Source organism: Bactrocera oleae, chromosome 5 (genome assembly GCF_042242935.1).
Source record: "Bactrocera oleae isolate idBacOlea1 chromosome 5, idBacOlea1, whole genome shotgun sequence".
NCBI lineage: Eukaryota > Metazoa > Arthropoda > Insecta > Diptera > Tephritidae > Bactrocera > Bactrocera oleae.
Window position 1 is genome coordinate 71696070 of NC_091539.1, and position 20037 is coordinate 71716106.

Genomic DNA, 20037 nt, shown 5'->3' on the forward strand with positions numbered 1-20037 from the left:
ATGTGTGTAGATGAAATGAGAATATTCTTCCATAGGTACGTGTGTATATACATACATATGTATATAAATAGGTAGATGCCTTCATAATTAATAATAAGACAAGTTCCTATAGGACGCAGTAAACATAACCATATAAAAAGTATCCAACAGGACAGTAAATCTTTATGAAAGAACTGCAGTCAGTTTGGCGATAATAATTTTTATTATTCGAAATTATTCTAATCGAGGACTTACAGCAATATATAAAATCAGTTGGTTTGCTTAAATATATTAGCACAAAAATTATATTGTACCTTCAAGGAAACATTTGATCAAATATTCGAATGTATTCTTAGATTTATATTTATAAATAATAGGTAGATTCAGAGGGAAATCGCAAAAAAATGCAATGAAAAATTCTAAATAAATTTAGTGTGAGTTTGACTCCACATATTTAAATATTAATTTTAGTTTTCTTATCTGGCTCACAAAGAGTGTGTGTTATTAACGCATAAGCTAAAATAAACCATTCGAAATTGTCACATTTTTAAGATAAATTTGTAATAATTCTTTATCGAAACTTTTTAGAATGTTTTTTTGTGTTTTTTTTCTAATCTATATGCAGATCACTGCTAAATTTTCAGCAGGATCCAAAGTTATATAACTCACACGCACCTCTCGAAACAAATTGTGTATTATTTGCTTAAAATTAACATATTTATCTAGTTCATCATATATATATATATAATTTAATGTAATTTATACAATTATACGTATAATAATAATTGTAAGTAAATAATTTTCGTGAGTGTATACGCCCGCTCAGATATTTTATATGTATCTATTATGTACATATATCCACAAGTCACTTTTAACCCCTACACTATTTTCTTTTTTTTTAATATTTAATTTTTAATTCTCATTAATTACTCATTAATTATTTTAAATATTGGTTTGATCGCTACTTTAGACGAACTCTTTCTTTCACATTTGCGCATTTTACAGTACTTTACAATATAAAAAGGTGCAGTAAGCACCTTTTCGCTGCTTACTACGTTCGCCGTTTGAAGTCGACTAAACTTAGATTAATTTTTTAATGTGCGAGTGTGTTGTTTTTAATCTTCACTCCATTTTATGTGCGTCCCTTATTTTAGCGTTTTTTTTTTGAATTTCGAGTGCTGTAACCTATACAGCCATGGGCAAAGATATAGTGCACTTTTCAAGAATGAAATACAAATCGAACATTTGTACAGGCTAATATAAAGCAAAGGCGAAAATAAAGCATAGTTCAGCATAAGTAAAGGAACTCGGTTCATAAAGTATAGAGGTGTAACATTTTGATTTGGACACCCCAATAGCGCACTTAGTATGAGATTTCATGAAGAATTTATTTCTGTGAAATATGAGATAAATGAGACCGTGAAATTATTTATTTGGCTAGCACTTTTAAGAAGTCTTTATATTTTTAAACTGTTTCCCACATACGAAGCAAACTTTCTAGTAACTTTTGATATTTTTCAAACTTATTGGATTGTATGATTGGTCTTTTCTTGGAGTACTCAAGTCTGCCTAACTGGACCGAAACCGAAAACCATCTTCTCTCAGAAAAAATATGATTTTCTGGAAATGCACGATTTTACCTCTATTGGAGCGTGTAATTGAGAATCGAGCTGTTTTGTTTTTTGCGATAGTGACAATATATTTTTTCAGCTAACAATAAACTATCCTTTAATATTTCAAAATTTTTGGCAAAGGTCTTAGCTCAAGTGAGTGCAAATATAAACAAAATTATATAATATTTGGAAATGCAAAAATTTGTTGTACGCTACTTTGTTGTCCAACGAGATAGTATCTAGTTGTACTAAAAATAAACAAACACGAAGAAGCAGAAGGGATAACAAAATTTTTTAGTGGAATTGTGAAAAACAAAAATATAGATAAAGTATGACAGATTCATAGGTATACAGTTAAAGAAGTGAACACTAGAGTATATATCTTTCCACATAGCGATAAGTACATATGTATGTTGGGGTTTGGTCCGGTCATTTTCGCAGCTTTTTCTCTAAAAAAAATAAAAATAAAAAAAACAAACAACCAAGCACACCGAAACTGAGCATAAGGAAACTTTTCCACTTATCATAACGTTTTACATAGCAGGTGAACACACGCTTAGCTTATAGCACCCCACATAATTTCGTGTTGAAACGGAAAATGCGTAAACGTTCCTTATTCCGGATGCAAGCCTCAATATGCACAGTTTTGACGTGACATAAAATAATGCCCGCTACGTAATTTTGGATTCAATTTCTTGTGTTCCTCAAAAAGGCATGCTAAAATAAAGGCCCTGATCGGGGGCCACTCGCAAACTCTATAAGAATCTGGGCGGCCCTGAATTGTATGTCCCAGGTGGTGGATGTGGTGCTGGTGAATGTTGACCTTGTCTTAGCATGTCGAATGGTGAATTTGAGCGTTGCATGAAGTGGTGATAATTGCTGGGTGGCAGTTGGTGCTAAAAAAAAAGATATAAAAAAAAGGTGTAATTCATTTAGTATAATTAAAATATGTAAGCTATTCATTAATATTACTTGCATGCCCCGCAATCCCATCGGTACAACAGCACCAGGTGCCCCACCTCCCATTATGTGACTCGATCCGTCTCCCAAGTCGAGTTGTAGACTTTCATGCATATCTCCACTATTGCTGTTATTGGAGTTATTCGCCAAATGCAGTTGACCCAATGACGCTGTTGCCATTGCTACATCCGGCATCATGTCCGACAAATGACCACCGTTGCCACCATCCCCACATCCTACCGCACCACCACCGCCCTCAGCTCCAATGTTAATGCCCAACGCACTACCGTGGGGAAAACGATAATCTCCTTCCGTTATTAACGCCGGCAAATCGTTTCGATGATGTACCGAGGCTGAGAGTCGTGCATAATTCGCTTGAAGAGCTCCGCTACCACCAACACCGACATTTGTTAGCATACCCATACCAACGCTACTTCCCAGACCCAGCAAGCCGCCCGGGTGCTGTCTTGGAAATGTTAAATTACGACTGTAACATGGTTGTATACCATCACCACCACAAGTGGAAGAAGCAGCCGATGAGCCCACTGACGTCGAAAGATATCCACCGGCTACGGTAAGTCGAGGCACGGATCCTGCAGCCGCCGGAGAAGGTGGCGGCGTTTGATCATCATCTTCGATAAGTGCCGGATCAGTTTGAGTGGTTGATGTTATGCCGGTGTCTTCAGAAACAGTTGTTCCTGCAGCTGACGCAGCTGCTGCATTTGCAGCATTCTGTTTGCTAAGCAATGACGTTTCAAGCAAATCTGAGACTGCATCGGGCAGATTAAACTCACGGACTACTCGCAAGCGAATCTGTCGGTCGATTTCATGTTTCGATGAAAGCGGCAAAAGCAGTGCACGTTGACACATCGGTGATTGATGTAACTTATGTTCGCGTTTGAGCAACGCTGCCAAAGTTTGTGTGTCGGGGGGCGGTATGGCGGCTGCTGCAGCTAATATGTTAACACTCTCTTTGCCTGTCACCGCAGCCGCTGTAGGTACGTTGGGTTTTTTAGCTGCACTTATACGAGACACCATGTATAATGTGTCGGGAATGTCGGGCAGATGTCGAGATCGCCGCATTCGCATCAACTCTGCCTGATGATGAGATGATGCCATTCGATCTTCAAGCAATACTTTCACTTCTTCAAAATACGGCATGAAAAGACGCGGCCGCACGAAGAGACCCTGGTTTTTTCCTCCCCGAATCCAGGCGTTAACACGCAAATTTTCCCGATCGTCACTAATCATGTGCGAAGGTGGCGTACTTACAAGACCGCGACGAATAGCTTGCGCAAGTACTTCACTATTGGGTGGCAAAACGTGATCCATACGAACTAATGGCAGCAGTTCTGAAAGAATTTCTCGCAATTCGACATCACTAAGGTCTCGTTTTTTCACGCCTTTTCTTGTCACAGAATGTGCCGTATGTGACACGATATTTGGTTCACGATCCTCCATGCGTCTTATCAGTTCTTGCTCTCCCCATTTAAGAACAGCCTGCAGAACCTCTAATTCTGACGCCTGCAAAAAATTGCTCTGCAACACATGTATTAACTGCGACTTATCGAGCTGATGCAGCACCGGTGACGCAATAACGGCTGAAAATTCTTCTCGCAGATATTGGCATGCTTGCCGATAAACCCAAGCCGAACCATGAGGCTGTATAAAGTAATGAAAAATTAATTATTTCAACTTAAATGTTTATTTATTATTATATCGATTTACTATTTACTGACCTGTGAGCCCCACCTAAGCACTGTGGGCAGCGTGTCTAATGTTAGCCATTCAAGTATCAAGTCTTCGCAACCTTGTGCTAAAATATCCAATTCGAGAAACCTTCCAATTTGGTACAGCTCCATAGCCTCCTCCAGTGGCGTAGGTCGCGCACGTCCCGTATTCGTCAACGCATGTACTTCACCCAGCGATCCCGCCGAATTACCAGAACCAGCACCACGTAAGATTAGCGTCAAATCGACTGTGTCCAGGTAGATAGCATGTAACAACACTCGCGCGTATCGTTTCGGTATCACCGTCTCATCAAGCACAATCCTCGTTGGAACGTGCAATGCACGTTCGGTGTACTCATCAATATTTCGCGTCCGACGTGCGATTAGATTCCGAAAGAACGGTGAACGAGCACTAAGGATCGCCTTATGGCAGGGCAGTTCCAGTTTAGGTCTAAAGCCATACTCAGAGCTACCAGAATCGGGTCGATGATAATCGTTGCCCTCCACTGTGAACACTAAAGCCGCATCGGCATAATCGCCTGTCTCGAGCAAATACCGAAGATCATGTTCCAGAGGATTCGGTGTACCGAAGTCATCACTCAACTGTCGCAACAGATTTATGTCAATGGTTGGATCATGTGGACAAAGATCACCCGTATACAGGAAACGTAATAGCGATGAGAACATCTGAACATCGATGGGCGAAGTTGGCAATTCAAGACAAATGCGTGCACCAAAGCCTGGACATCCCGCTAGTAAATCCCTGAAATACGAGCATCGTGATGAGAGTATGGATCGATGCACTGGAAAAATAGATCCACGAAAGACCAAATCACAGTCTGTACAAGTTTTCATTTCATAAATTGCCGCCAAATCTTGTTTAAATGTTGTCGCAGGTGGACGCGCCAGTTCCGCTTGTACCTAAAATTAAGGACAAATAATTAATACCATAAAAGGTGGCATTGTAATGCTATTTTGTACTACCGATAGATCCCTTAGTGCAGCCAATGCCTCATACTCTTCACATAACGCTGCAAGTTCCAACGGGGTCCAGTCGGATACGAAATCGCGCAAAACACGCGCATGATCACAGGCTTTTGAAGAACGTCGCCGACGTATGAATTTCCGTTTTAACGTTGCGAAACCCGTCACTCGCTTACGACGCTGCTCCCGAAAGTGGGGAACACCAACGCCTGCTGCGCCCATAAGCGAGGAATTGCCACCGGGACCACCACCACTGCCAGAAGCACCGGCTGTCAATGCGGCTGAAGAAGGCAGCAACAAGCCAGAACTACCTCCACCATTGCTGCTTGTGGCTGGCATTTGGTAACCGCTGGTCGAAGCGGTTGCGCCCATTTTTATCAGCAATCAAGCGGAGTGGAAAACAATTTGCGATAAATAGATTTTCATGAACCACGTCCTAGAGGTGACGTAAAATGCACCAAACAACAAATACTTCACAAATATCCACTACCTTATGCACATGCAAATAAAAAGTTGTGAATGGTATCTGCTGAATATTTACACAAGACGTCTTTCTTTTAAATTAACATAATGATAAAAACCTAAAATCAAGTTGTCTGAAACGAAAAAAAAGAATATGTAATAGTAATATTAAATCTAGCGTATATATTGTTTTGAGAGTTGCTGCCTCCATGGTATGATTGGCCAGAAGAATTATCTTATGTAATTATGATTACAGGAAATATAACAAAAGCGTAAGCGTTAAGCGACTACTGATCATTGCACATACATAAATACAAGTATGTAGTGCATATGTGTGTGTATCTATCTAAGCAATTAGAAATTAGTGCTTCATAGTTTTTGGTCAGCAAAAACTAAACAACGTATGTAAGATTAAGATATCCCAAAATACTTAACCAATTGGCAGCATTACAAGTATACTTGGGTTAATCACAATTAGTTACTTATTACTTAATTTATATGATCCATTCGTACGTTTCATATCTGAACTATTTTATTTATATAAATATGTATATTATATATATATATACATGTACTCACAATATAGATATTATAATTTACAAAAAACTAAAATTACATAAGTAGTAAGCCAATTAAAAGATAGTATTTTAAAACTATTCGTGGATTTAAAGGTATGCCATATACATAAGGTCAAATGTAGTTCGCCCATATACGCACTCATACCCAAAATGTTGTTGAGTGCTTACTAATATGTATATACTAAGCTATTTTGAAGTTTTGTTAGACAGCTATCTTACTATCTGTAGTATCAACATCTCATAAATAATCTCAAATATAACTATTGTGAAGATAAGATGGCACTCTAGTATTATAGGATAGCTCAAACTTTAGCTTTCACTTATTTACAAGCCAGTACTTGTAACTTTGCTTTTGCCTCTTCTTGAACACATTCTTTTTAATCTTTTTTGTATAACTGTGTAATTTATGTAGTAAGAAAATGCAGTTTTAGACGTTCCGTTTGTGTATTTTGTGATGATTTTTAAATCGAAACATATGCAGCAAACTTACCAAACAATCCCAAACACACACACATAGTATATTTCAAATGTCTACATATGAACAACACTTGTGCTCTCTTCCAATTTACCTGTAATCCCGTTGCTTCTTTTAATGCTGTTGAAATGCCTTCGCACTCTGCTATTGCTGCTTTACTCGCTGTCTGCGAATGCAGCTGTTGGCTCTACATTTAATACAAATGTATATTCGTCTTTACTCCGATATGTTAATGAAATGGAAATTAACAATCTATTCCACCCAACACAGCGAAAACTGTTTAGCTTCCTTCATAGCGCGACAACAAAAACACACAATCTCAAGTTCTTTTCATTTGTATAACATTCCCATTTAAGAAATCTATTTCACTCGTAACTTTTTTAATGTTTATAAAATATGACTTTTCCTCTGTTTTTTGCTTGAAGTATTGAAGGAAAATTGGTGGAAATTTAGCTAGTGATAGAAATAAAAATATCTAGCACAAAGCAGACGTAGACAACGAAGAAGAAGCGAACGAAGCTCAAACCACGACGGCAATTGGTAATAATTTTCTCATTACGTATTTTTCACATTATAACAAAAAATATTTAAAATGTACACTAAATAATTTCTATTAGACAAAACATTTTCACTCATATTATACGTGCATTTTTATAATTTTTCAATCGAATTTCATTTTTTCCTTTCTACAATTTTCGTTCTCTGCGTTGAAAAATCTCTCTGATTGTATGAAGAAGAATACGCGTAAACACCCTCAAAAAATTATGACAGAACAGGTGTACACACAACTCTATTACAATTTTTATACAGTAAGGCGGTACACAGACGCTTCATGAATTTATATATTTAGTTTTTATATATTTTCCTACAATGGTTAACCTTGCAAATCTAAAATAGTAGTCAAAAGAATAAAATAATTAAATACTTAATAATCATTCTTTACCTTAATTGCTTATTACAACTTTGGTATCTCAGATTTCGATTTGTCCTGGAAAATTTAAAATTTTATTCAAATTAGATAGACGTACATTAAATAGTAGATATATGATCGCCATATACCAGAATTCTTTATTGATTAACGCTGCAGTTACACAATCAAGAATTTGCTTTCAAGTTGATCACACAAACTACTTGTCACTATTTATTTAAATTGACAGCAGTGACGTATGCTGCAAGCAACTTTATAGTCAATAATAGTTCCAAAATGCCGTTGTCATAAAAACCGCTTAAAAGTCTTGAAAATGGATTTATGTATTTGTATTTTGACATCAGACTGTGAATATAATGACATATTCATATTCCCAACAATTACTGCGATATGTTTGCAAAACTATGTGATCAGCTGTTCAAACTTGATCGTTCACTTGCCACTCGACTTGAATGAGAAAATTGATATCAAGATGGATTTCAAGTTCGAAAAGTGAGAGTACGGTAGTAGAAAAGTGTGGAAGTGATTAGGATGGCAACAATAAAAATATTCTCCAAAAAATTTAATGTGGCAACTAGATTTTTCATATGGTAATGTCGAAATTATGAAAGAAACAAATTCCTTTTAGGGGCATTTTGTTTTTTATATAGAAATTCAATAAATATACAAAGTTTCAATTTAAAGACTATGTACTTATTAACAATATCATTGGTTTAATATTGTGTTAAGTGTATAATAATTATAATATTTAAATTCACCAAGCTAATGGTGAAACCGTTCTGCCAACTTCATCAACAAGAGAAACAATTTTCTAATTTATTATTATTTTGTTTTGTTTGTTTATTCTGAACATAGGCTATTATTGGCGAAAAAAAGAAGGTTCCATACATTTAGGCTAAACAATTGTTTGTACTTGGTAGTTGCACTCATCCAGCATTATACAGTAAATTTTCGATGCTAACACTCCTTCTTCGTAACAGTGTCGTCTGTATACGACAAGGCAACTGTTCCAATGTTGGAGGTGCGATACGTCATTTTCGAATTACAATCCGCCAAGAAGCCCAGCTGCCAAACCTTTCGCCGTACGATGTAATTTAGCTTACGACATACAAATAATGTATGCAGATATATAATAATATGTTATATCCATTTAGATCAACTTAATTTTGAGAGAAAACGAATACATTCAAACATTTGCTGAAGATGACAGCATAGTACGTAGCTATGAATCCAATCAATTAAGTTCGAATAGACCTTGTGAAGATTCCCGTACCGAAGCCACATTTTTACACAAAAATGGTCAGTCTTTTGCATAATATTATTGTTATCAATTAAAAGTTATTATTAAAGGTTTCATATGTGGAGTATTTGACGGCCATGGTGGACCCGCCTGCTCTCAAGTTATTTCCAAACGCTTGCTGCGATATGTGGCGGCAGGGACCATCGACAGAGGAACACTAAATGAAGTTATAACCAAAGATTACAACAGTCAATCTTTTTTAAGATGCCATAATGATAAGGTAAATTTCGTTCAAATTTTACGAAATTATTAATTATAATATTTTTTGGTGAACAGGCGGATTTCGTCTCCGAAATAAAAAATATTTACGAAAATAGCTTTAGGGAATATGTACAAACTATTTCTGGACAGGCAGCACAAAATGTCGCATTTGAAATAAGTAACGCCTTTATGCGGTTAGATGATGACTTATCAAGAGAAGCTTTAAAATACACAAATATGCGCACAATGTCGGTAGCAATGTCAGGTAAATATATATAATATTTTGAATTGAAATTGGTAATACATTTTTACTTTTAGGAGCTGTGGCTTGTGTAGCTCATATTGATCATCTAAATTTGCATGTAGCCAGCACTGGTGATTGCGGCGCAGTCTTGGGTATACAATGTCCTGAAACCGGGCAATGGCAATCTAAAAAATTAAACAACGAACACAACGCCGACAATCTTAAGGAAGTACAACGCATTTTAGAAGAACATCCCAAAGGGGAGCATGACACCGCTATACGTAATGAGCGTTTATTGGGTCAATTAGCACCTTTACGAGCCCTTGGAGACTTCCGTTACAAATGGAGTAACGAAATAATGAATAAATATGTTTTACCTACTTTTGGGGAGCACGCAGTGCCGGAGCATTATTACACACCACCTTATCTTACGGCGCTACCAGAAGTACAGCAGCATGTACTAGGACCCAGCGATAAATTTTTGGTTATAGCTAGCGATGGTTTGTGGGATTTTTTAACACCATCCCAAGTTGTAGGTCTAGTTGGCGAACATTTAAATTCCAAAAAGGTACTGGAACCAATGAGGTTACCACCTGGCGAAGTCACATTGCTGGACGTATCCAAATTGTTGGCAGAACGAAAGTATGTGCTAAATTTAAGAAATATTTGATTTAATTTAATGAATTTTATTAATATTTTATCAGAGCTGGACGTGCAAGGAAACCACTGGATCAGAATTCCGCAACACATTTAATACGTAATGCTTTAGGGGGCACCGATTACGGCATTGAACATTCAAAAATTGCTTACTATCTTTCGTTGCCGCAAGATGTGGTGCGTTTGTATCGAGATGACATTACGATTACAGTAGTATATTTTAATACGGAATACATAACAAAACTCAATGAAAATACATAGAGTATACTATGTAGAAAGTCTGCAAACTAAACTTTACCTCAATGCAGTCAAATTAGCCGAAAATTTCGCCATTATTATTCCTCCTTCATACCACTATATAAGTATATTAATATATACTATATTTTGGTTGAGTGTAAATAGATAATCATAATTATTTATTTACGTGTTAGAATCATTTGTTAAAGGTTGAATATAAGAAATTCATGTTCCTTGTACATTTCTTTATAATAGCGTAGTTTTTAGTCATAGTCGTTGAATATCACTACTAATTTGCTCGCTTTTCGTTGACGAAAACTGACTTTTTTTAACATAAATTGTAATATGTCTTGCAATTTTTAAATTCATTGTTTTAGTTTTTAAGTTCAATTGTGAATGCGGAGCGGTCCAGTTTTGGTTATTGTTCATCGAAAATGGATATTCAAATTTGAAACTATAAATAAATGGAGATCTATTTAAATTCACACATAGATTTGATTTCGATCCTGCATTATTTTCAAATCCCGACAGTTGTTACACTAACTTTTTTCAAAACGAATCCGTATACGTAATATGGATTTATTATACTTTTCTGGTAACAACAGACAGCTTTAACAATATACGAGTATATCAACAAGAAAAGTTGCTCTTTTACCTCACGATGTTTGCATTATAGTTGAGTTACTACACATGTGTAGTACACTTTTTCATTTATAATTGTACTTAAATGATATATTATATTATATGTGTTGTTAAATACATTTATTCATTAGGTTTTCATATTATTCAGAAGCATTATGATGCGCATTAAATACACAAAACATTTACAATTCTTAATTACAAACAATGTTGGATATACCATATAAATTTTAAATTTATAATAAATTCAATTTCAGCTTATTGATGTAATATTGTTGCATCTCCGCTACCACCTCCGTTATATTTGCGTTCAGCTTCATGTTTCTGAACACAATTCAGAAATTCGACTTGCATCAAAGTTATTTCCTCCTTTGAAAAACGTTGCATCTTTTGTTTGAGAAAAGCAAAAAACAAATCCAATTCCTCGCGCGATTGTCCATTATACATCATAGATGTGGGAGACTGTAACTGTAAAATGGATGAATTTGCCGTTTGTTGTTGGACCACATTTGGGTTGTTAGAGCTACTGCTCACTACAACGGGAGTTGTGACAATTGTTGAAGTAGTCAAATTCTTTAATTTCGCGCCACCAATTACACTACTACTACTGCTGCCGCTACCACTTTCACCTCCACCACCACTTGTACTGGGTAAATGGGGTATAGACTCTATGCAAAAATCATTCATAGAATAGGTGAATGAATCAGCAGTAGAGTGCGTGTGATGGTGATGGTGTGTACTTCTAAAAAGAAATCTTTTTTACAAAAATATTAATGCAAAAGGTATATTTCTCATACGCAAAATTTTTTGAATCCGTTGACGAGCTGCGCACTACGCCCCCTGAGCCAATAATGGTTTCGCAATCGACACTAGGCCCATTCCCTGCCTCTTCATACATGCAAACTTCCTCGTAATGTACTTCGGTCCCAGTTGCATCGTCTAATGACGAACCGTGTTCGTTTTTAACTATTTCTTGTACATCTTCAACATCGTCATCGTCGTGAGTCAACTCCATATGAGAAGATATACTTGGGTCATCATGGCCACCATGATCAATAGTTGTAACGTCATCTGTGACACTCTCTTCATAAGTGGTAAGTATGAATGCCTCATCGTCATTCACTAAGGTTATGGCCGGATTCGAATGGTGCACAATTCCGCCGTCGTTATGGTCTTCTTTTAATCGTGTTGCTACGGTGGGTCCACCAAGGTCATGCAAATCCGAACGTTGTGTGTCCATCATGTAATTTTGATGGCGTTGTGATTTCAATTTTGGCTGATATATACTCGACAAGAATTCTAATTCTTTGGCGTAACGCCATTTTGATAAACCATCGCCAGGTTTTGGTTTACGAAGTCGGTATTGGTGGTAAGTATCCCTTAAATTTTTCCACTTACGCCGACACTCTTCTACAGTGTATCTGTCTAAAATGAAAAGAATATATCTTATTTAGAAAAAAAGATTGTTATCACCATCTCAACATCACAACGAATAAAGTTTCGCTTGCAAAGTCTAGCATACGATGGTAATTTGATTATACTACTTACTACCAATTTTCGCCGCTATTTCAGCCCAACCATTTAATACATCAATACGCCGTCTTTGATTAGGCTCTAATTTATAATTATATAGCGCAGGATTCTGACGTACCAAATGTATTAATGTTATTATATCATCTGCGGGTGCCGTATCCTTTTGATAGCGTTTACGCTCACGTTCTAAAATTGACAATAACAGATAACATAGATTTATTCTTGTGGGAAATCTTTTCAAAGGCTTGGATTATATTTCTCACTAATAGTTTGCATTTTGCAAGTCGGGATCCGGTTTTTATTTAAATAGCTTCTTGGTTTATCGGTTTTAAATTTTCCTCGCCAATGCAATGTAGCCACTCGGTACTCGCTGACTTTGTTGCGAGTTGGTCACCACACAACTTCCGTCCGTTTTCATTCAAATTGCACCAAAGTCTCTCAGTTATAAGTAACACTTTTGTTTATTCTTTATGTATGAAACTTCAACACAATAGTTTTAATCATAAATTACAATATTCAACCGTAGCCACAAAACTTGGAGTGAATCTCTCTTATTTGTCAAATGTGCATATGTCCGATGGTGACGTGAATAAAGCAGTGCTTGTAGCTAATGCAGTAGTTTTGACAGTTCATTTAGAAGAAGATGTCAAAATAGTATGTGAAAAGGTTCGAAGGGTGCGTAGAAAAAAGGTTCGGGTACAAATAAACCTGCACTGATGAAAACAAAAACATCCACGAATTTTTTATTATGAATATGTGTTTCATGTTCTTAAATATAAAACTGACCTATACTTATAAGGTATTTTAAAAACCCTTACATACATACCAAAGATCATATATCAGCCACTTAATACGGAATCTTTAGACATTTTGTTTTTACCGCCACTTATTCTAGCAAAACTGCTCTTTGTTAGAAAACTTATATTCAAAATTATAAAATAACAATAATTATGACGGTATCTGAAGTAATTAATCTGAAAATACAGTCTGGAGTAAACATTCATAATATTTCATTGTATTTTTCATTATTATGGTCGAGTTTCTACGTAATAAAAATTTTCCTCCTGGGTTCATTGATGTGAAAACCTATTAGGGTTTCGCTTATATTTGACAACTTATAAATTCACTCGAGTTTATGAGTTCTCTGCCGGCAACAATCAAAAAAGCGCAAAAATACAAACAAATGTGTGGAACAAATAACACACGATAAGAAGTTAAAAATAAAAAGTTAGTATCAGTAAAATTGTTTAAATTTTGAGAAGTTCATTGGAATTGAATAGATTTTGCCAAAAGCTTATATCTAAAATATATAATTATATTTATTTGGTTTAATGAAACTACTGAAACCAAGCTGGGTACATCATGACGGTAAGTCCTTTTTTACCGCTGTCACATGGCTTTTAGTTCAATATCAATTTTCTTTCTGTGTGAAATATCCCTTAAAGATAAGCCAATATTCTCCGTCGATGTACACCAGGAATGCCTCAAATTTGCTACTGGTGGTCAAGGGCTGGATTCAGGACGTGTTGTGATATGGAATTTACTGCCAGTATTATCAGAAAAGATTGAGCAGGATGAAAGCGTACCAAAGATGCTTTGCCAATTGGACAATCATTTGGCTTGCGTAAATTGCGTACGTTGGTCACCAAATGGGCAAATGCTAGCGTCTGGTTCGGATGACAAATTAGTTATGATTTGGAAAATGTCCAAGGTATTGTCAAATAAAATAGCTGCCATAATATATTTTATAAGCACTCAGAATACCTAAATAGGGACCCAGCGGAGTTTTTGGTAGTGGCGGTCTTCAAAAAAATGCAGAGTCATGGAAATGTGCAGCAACTCTACGCGCACATTCTGGCGATGTTCTAGACTTGGCGTGGTCACCTAATGAACGATGGTTAGCCAGCTGCAGTATTGACAACACCATTATAATCTGGGATGTACAGTCATTTCCCAATATGGTTACTACGTTACGTGGACACTCTGGATTGGTAAAGGGGGTTGCTTGGGATCCTCTGGGCAAATTTTTGGCATCACAAAGTGATGATCGCAGTGTTAAAATGTGGAAGACAAGTGATTGGAGCTGCAGTAGCACCATCACGGAACCATTTAAAGGTTGCGGTGGAACGACTCACATACTACGACTATCTTGGTCCCCAGACGGTTTATATTTGGTGTCGGCACATGCTATGAACGGAGGGGGTCCTACAGCACGTATTATAGAACGCGAAGGATGGAAATGTGACAAAGATTTTGTAGGGCATAGAAAAGCCGTAACATGTGTTCGGTTTCATGATACGGTTTTAACACGACAGGCATCCAACGCAGACCGAAAACTGCAGTACTGTTGCATGGCGATGGGATCAAGAGATCGTTCGCTGTCAGTATGGATGACAGCTCTAAATCGCCCTTTAGTAGTTATACACGATTTATTTAGCGACAGTATTTTAGATCTTTCTTGGGGCCCAGCCAAATGCATTCTCATGGCATGTAGCGGTGATGGAACAGTTGCTTGTTTACAATTTTCTGAAAGTGAATTGGGCACACCAGTTTCAGACGAAGAGAAGGTTAGTGTAGTTAAAGGTGTTTAGTAAATCGTATACATATATACAATGTATTTCCAGAATTCATTGTTCCAAAAAACATACGGCAAAAGTGTAACTATTGAGAATGGATCCACAAGTACAGCAGACATACTCATTGAAAATCCAGAACTTCTCAAAGATGCGCACGAAAAGCCGAAAGCTCCTACACTGCCTACAGCAAACCCCACTAGCAATAATCCTATCATATCTCAACCAACAGTGCCAATCGGAACTTCGAACGGACTTAATGATGCATCTGCTTCTGCATTATATGTAAGCGGAAGCGAAGAAACAACGAGCAACTTTAACGCACTTAGAAAACAAACTGAAACACGAACTGCAGACGGCAAACGTCGAATTACCCCAGTCTTTGTAGCACTGAATCAAGATGTCTCGTAAGTAGAAACTAAACACACTTTGTATTCGTAACTTATTTGTCTGCATTAAATTGACAGTGAATCACAAAGCGAACACGACACCCCTTTGCAATCAGCAAAATCTTGGAATTCGAACAATTCATTAACAACACCAGCAGAGGTAGCATCAACCGAAATGAATCCATCACAAATGGGCGCGTTTGCAAAACCTATGATAACTGAAGCACAAGAAATGTATATTTCATGTTATGTATTGTATGATCAGAATTTGGCTATATAGAACACTTCATTCCAGATGCTTGGATGCGCGGCTTATTAAAACTACATTATCGGCTGCCAAATTGCAGCCACTGAAGGCCGAAAATAGTTCAGTGAAGACTTTTCCGCTCATTGTTACTACAAAACCATCTGCAAACTCGAATACTGGTACATCAGCTATATCAACTAATCCGTTACTTACAGGAGTTAAGCCATATCAAGCCTCCACAACTGGACCCAAATTAGTTATAAATCTAAACACAAAATGTGAATTTCAAAAAACTGCCTTAGACCACAGAGTTCATGTTCACAACGGGTACTTAAGTGCTGGCAGTGGTTTGCTAGCCAAAGTTACTGGTTACAATATAGTAAGACCAACACAAATAGAGAAGCTTTGGGAAATTTTAGTAGGTACGTATAATTAACACTCATAAAAATGTTAATAATTTTATAAATGTATTGTTTTTTCATCGGAACAGGCTCCCCAATTGTCAATTTGAATTTCTGCCATAAATACGCTATGTTATGCAGTTTGGATGGAACATTACGATTAGTTGATATGGACACGGGCAAAGCAAAGCTTCCGGTCATAAGTTTGAGCACAGCGGCAGTGCAGTGTGCCTTTGTAAGTATAATTTGTAGTAAATATTTTGTATAACGAATAAAGGAACTCTATTATTGAAGTGTCCCAGCGGTCGCTTAGTTGGTGTTGTGACGGATTGCGGCATTTTGCGAATTTGGCACATTGAGGAACGTCGAATTTTTTTAGCGGTAACCTGTCATGAGATCGGAGGAAAACTCGGTACTGTTGTACAGTTTGTAATTACGGAGGACGGGGTTCCGATGATTTTGTTTTCCAATGGCAATGCGTATTCTTATTCCGAGCAGTTGCAATCTTGGCTTGTACTCAGCACTAAAGATCCTATAATTCGACATGGACTACAAACAACAATCCCTAAGGATTTTCAGAAAAATTACTTTTCGTACCCACTCATCTCGACTCAAGCTGCAACCAACACATTTGCTGCCAAGAGCACATCTGTAGACATGTAAGATATCAAACAATATTAAATATTATATAATATAACGTTTTGCTGTTATTATTAATATTGATAACTCATCCTGTAGGAATATAAATGACTGGCAATCGAGTGCAAAAATAAGCTTCATAGAGAATCAGATTATGCTATCGGAAGCCATCAACTCCTCTCACGAGTTGATATTCTGGTACAATATGTACGCGTATCAACTGGCAATAAGTGGAACCGAACAACGTTTACGATTACTACTTGATGATTTGCTGGGCCCGTCGCCACTAAACATAACACAGGAACACAAAATACTGGTAATACTAAAATATTACAAATGTTGACAACTTATTATATTTTAATACATGTTTTATTATAAAAGTCTGTGCCAAAGCACCAACTGCTGGCAAATGTACTGGATGTACTTAAAACGCACATAAAATGGCAACGCTTATTCATGGAATACAATGAGCTGTTCCAATTTTGTTCCAAGGCGAGAACTGTTGACGCAAGTATGGATACAGACGCCGTTATGGCAATGCCGCAAATAAATGCAGAGATGGATTCATGTGCTTCGAAGCAAGAGGAGAATAGTGTTCCGATATAGGCTCTAAGATGCCAGTGTTATTAAAAGTTTAATACAAGAAAAAAACTAACGACTGCCCAAAAATTTAATAGTATTTTAATTGCTTTTTTCGACATGTGGCATGTGGACGTTTTTTATTGTATATAGAAATATAATTTAGAAAAATAGAAACAAACATTAAATCTGTCGTCTGGTTACTTTATTAAAAAAATGTATATAATAAAAATGTTCTAAAAGCTACTGCATATAAGCCGGCCCTGGAGTGGGTACACTTTTTAAGGGCGAGTCGAAATCCACTTCTTGCTGCTCCGGTATTGGGCCTTCATGAATGGTTGTACCTATTCGTTCCTGCAGTGTTTCATACAATTTGTGAACTGTCTCGTTATGGCCTGTTGTAGGCTGTATAGCTTTCATGAGTGTAGTCAATCTTCCTGGAGGCAATTTATTGTGCACATACCACAAAAGTTTTAACATATGTCGTGTAACATTATCACGAGTCAATCCAACGAAAAGAAACTCATCAAAAAGTGTTGTGCAGAAATCTTCAGCAGAAAATTCATCAGCCATTGGAATCAGTAAAGCGATCTAAAAACACAAGATTTTAACGCATAAATGCTTCGTGAAATGTATACATAGGGGCTTGTGCTTTGTAACAACTTACAAGTGAATGTAAAAAGGGATCTTCGTATGCTCGATCGTCCTTACATGCCGATAGTATAGCTAATGCTCGTAAAACACCAACTCGATCTTTTACTCGTGCCGTGTGCAAGGTATAATACATAGCCAATATACTGGCTACGGAGCTCTCCTGGATATAGGCCTCAACTGCATCTGGTGCTGGGCCTGAATGTTCAATTGTACAAAGCGCTGATTCACGCTCATCTGGAGGTAGTTTCGAATGCAAACTGCGGCATTGATCATCTACCATGAGAGACATTAGCGCCGGCAGAAACTTTGTTACAACCTGACAGTCAAGTTTTGGTTCCTTAAAATCTTGCGAATCGATCATTACCCATGCACTCAATCCCAAAGCGAGCATACGCAATAGTAAAATGAGAATAGTATTATCACGGGGTAGACCTTCGTTGTTGATTAAATGCTGTAAAATTTTTATTGCTGATGTTGCCAGAAAATTGATGGCGTATGGATCGCATAAAGTCATAGACAAATCACCTAAAACCTGCTCTTGACCACGTTTTATGTTATCTAGGAAACCTTGCAACTCACGAGATCTTTTTATGTCTACATTTTTCTCCCGAATGCAGGCATCCAAGCACCAAGTGAATTTATGACAGGGATCTACTGATATGATTTCCTGTACCTCTAAGTCATGCAGGGCCATCAACAATTCAGCACGAAGAGTACAATAATGAACATTACGTGTACGCAAAAATAGTGTTCGTAAAAACTGCAACACCATGTCGTACAGTTTGACGCTTTGCCCAATCATATTCGCCAATTTTTGCACCACTTCCCCCTGTCGTCGAACCTTAGGCGAGGGATGAAAGAATAGATTGTTCAAATTGGTGTGATCGAATAATACATGCTCCTTTTCACGAATATATTGTGACAGAAGTGGTGACACTTCATCACCAAACAGCGATTGGTTATCCCGCCAAATTTGCCGTTTTACTTCTGTATCCGTATCCGAATAAAGTTCGCGATCTCGTACCAGTATTCGCAAATACTTGTCATCAATATGTTGGGTATTACGTAAAATTGCCATTACTACAGGCCGGAGCGCCTTAACTCGTACAACGGGAAAACTTTTAATCAGCAATTCTCTCAATTTTTTATCGCGTTCACGTGGATCCTTTTGTCCTAATTCATTAATATGAGCAATAAGTTTTTCACGCAATTCCTATGAGTACAATTACTTGTTATCGCTCCAGCAACATCTTGTTACTACTCACCTCCATTAGGGATGTATGGAAGTCCAAACGGCGAACCCCATGCAGGTCAAGCAATGGCAGCATTGGACGCAAAGACGGCAATAGTACACCATTTTCCAGCTAGTAACCAAAATAATTATTCCGAGTGTTGTCGAATTTTACACACATACCTGAAAGCTTTCAATCGCCTTCAAAGGATCGGTACACGATGTAAGCGCTTCTCTTAGGTATGCTTGACCTGGAATATTCACTTCCTCTAGTCCGGTGCCAGCAAATTTCGGTGGTACTGACATTGTTATTTCTAATAGTTCTTAATGAAATACTGTCATATACAAATAATTATTTATATGTACTCTAAACGCAAAAAATCACAATATAAGAGACTAGCAAAATGTAGTTGCCAGATATTTCACTAAGACTGAAAATTTTGAGTATGTTTAATGACTGCTTTTAAAATAGCAACGAAATCATCATGAGAAAATAGGCCAATTTAATATAAGTTGATTTTTATTTTAATCTAAGTAATTTAACTTTAAGTATAGCGCTATATTTCATTGGAAGGCGTCATTGAAAATTCTATTTGCAAAGCCAATGAACAAAAAATAACAATGCGGGCAAGAAAAATAATGGCCATGATTCAATTATGTATTGTTTTCGCTATTATCTAGCTATCATTCTTGGGTACGTTCTCTGATAATACTAACAAATGTAGAGACGAAGTAAAGAACGAATGCGACAAAAAAGTAATAATAAAGGTAAGGGATAACATAAGAAACATATAGAGATTGCGG

At 36.9% G+C, this 20037-nt stretch overlaps 5 protein-coding genes across 10 annotated transcripts; 2 read left to right on the top strand and 3 right to left on the bottom strand.

The window, feature by feature from the left end:
* Positions 1-2055: 2055 nt before the first annotated feature.
* On the bottom strand, positions 2056-5883 carry LOC106627035 (BTB/POZ domain-containing protein 7). Its single transcript, XM_070110501.1, has 4 exons — positions 5267-5883; positions 4292-5203; positions 2565-4214; positions 2056-2488 (listed from the first exon to the last, which is right to left on the bottom strand). The coding sequence occupies exons 1-4, from the start codon at positions 5636-5638 to the stop codon at positions 2348-2350; spliced, it is 3075 nt and encodes a 1024-aa protein (XP_069966602.1). The 5' UTR covers positions 5639-5883; the 3' UTR covers positions 2056-2347.
* Positions 5884-8279: 2396 nt separating this feature from the next.
* Positions 8280-10829, top strand: Pdp (pyruvate dehydrogenase [acetyl-transferring]-phosphatase 1-like protein, mitochondrial). Of its 5 annotated transcripts, none has more exons than XM_014247009.3 (7): positions 8280-8299; positions 8565-8798; positions 8864-9008; positions 9060-9229; positions 9286-9475; positions 9529-10096; positions 10159-10829. In XM_014247009.3, exons 2-7 carry the CDS (start codon positions 8664-8666, stop codon positions 10370-10372), a joined length of 1422 nt encoding a protein of 473 aa, XP_014102484.1. In that variant the 5' UTR covers positions 8280-8299; positions 8565-8663; the 3' UTR covers positions 10373-10829. The 5 variants fall into 5 exon arrangements, with proteins under 5 accessions (XP_014102484.1, XP_014102486.1, XP_036221391.1 ...); XM_014247011.3 differs by lacking the exon at positions 8280-8299 and adding an exon at positions 8313-8398; XM_036365498.2 differs by lacking the exon at positions 8280-8299 and adding an exon at positions 8315-8432.
* Positions 10830-11083: 254 nt separating this feature from the next.
* On the bottom strand, positions 11084-13113 carry LOC106626947 (uncharacterized). 2 transcript variants are annotated; one of them, XM_014246856.3, is made up of 4 exons: positions 12784-13113; positions 12536-12706; positions 11785-12412; positions 11084-11726 (listed from the first exon to the last, which is right to left on the bottom strand). In XM_014246856.3, exons 1-4 carry the CDS (start codon positions 12794-12796, stop codon positions 11246-11248), a joined length of 1293 nt encoding a protein of 430 aa, XP_014102331.1. In that variant the 5' UTR covers positions 12797-13113; the 3' UTR covers positions 11084-11245. The 2 variants fall into 2 exon arrangements, with proteins under 2 accessions (XP_014102331.1, XP_014102330.1); XM_014246855.3 differs by having other exon boundaries at positions 11086-11729; positions 12784-13111.
* Positions 13114-13653: 540 nt separating this feature from the next.
* Positions 13654-17536, top strand: Hira (histone cell cycle regulator-like protein). The gene is made up of 10 exons (XM_014246924.3): positions 13654-13888; positions 13966-14231; positions 14293-15087; positions 15145-15500; positions 15561-15716; positions 15778-16151; positions 16220-16365; positions 16425-16789; positions 16869-17085; positions 17151-17536. The coding sequence occupies exons 1-10, from the start codon at positions 13852-13854 to the stop codon at positions 17373-17375; spliced, it is 2937 nt and encodes a 978-aa protein (XP_014102399.1). The 5' UTR covers positions 13654-13851; the 3' UTR covers positions 17376-17536.
* On the bottom strand, positions 17532-19662 carry NELF-B (negative elongation factor B). Its single transcript, XM_014246932.3, has 4 exons — positions 19417-19662; positions 19268-19366; positions 18016-19215; positions 17532-17939 (listed from the first exon to the last, which is right to left on the bottom strand). The coding sequence occupies exons 1-4, from the start codon at positions 19537-19539 to the stop codon at positions 17592-17594; spliced, it is 1770 nt and encodes a 589-aa protein (XP_014102407.1). The 5' UTR covers positions 19540-19662; the 3' UTR covers positions 17532-17591.
* Between the last annotated feature and the right edge of the window lie 375 nt (positions 19663-20037).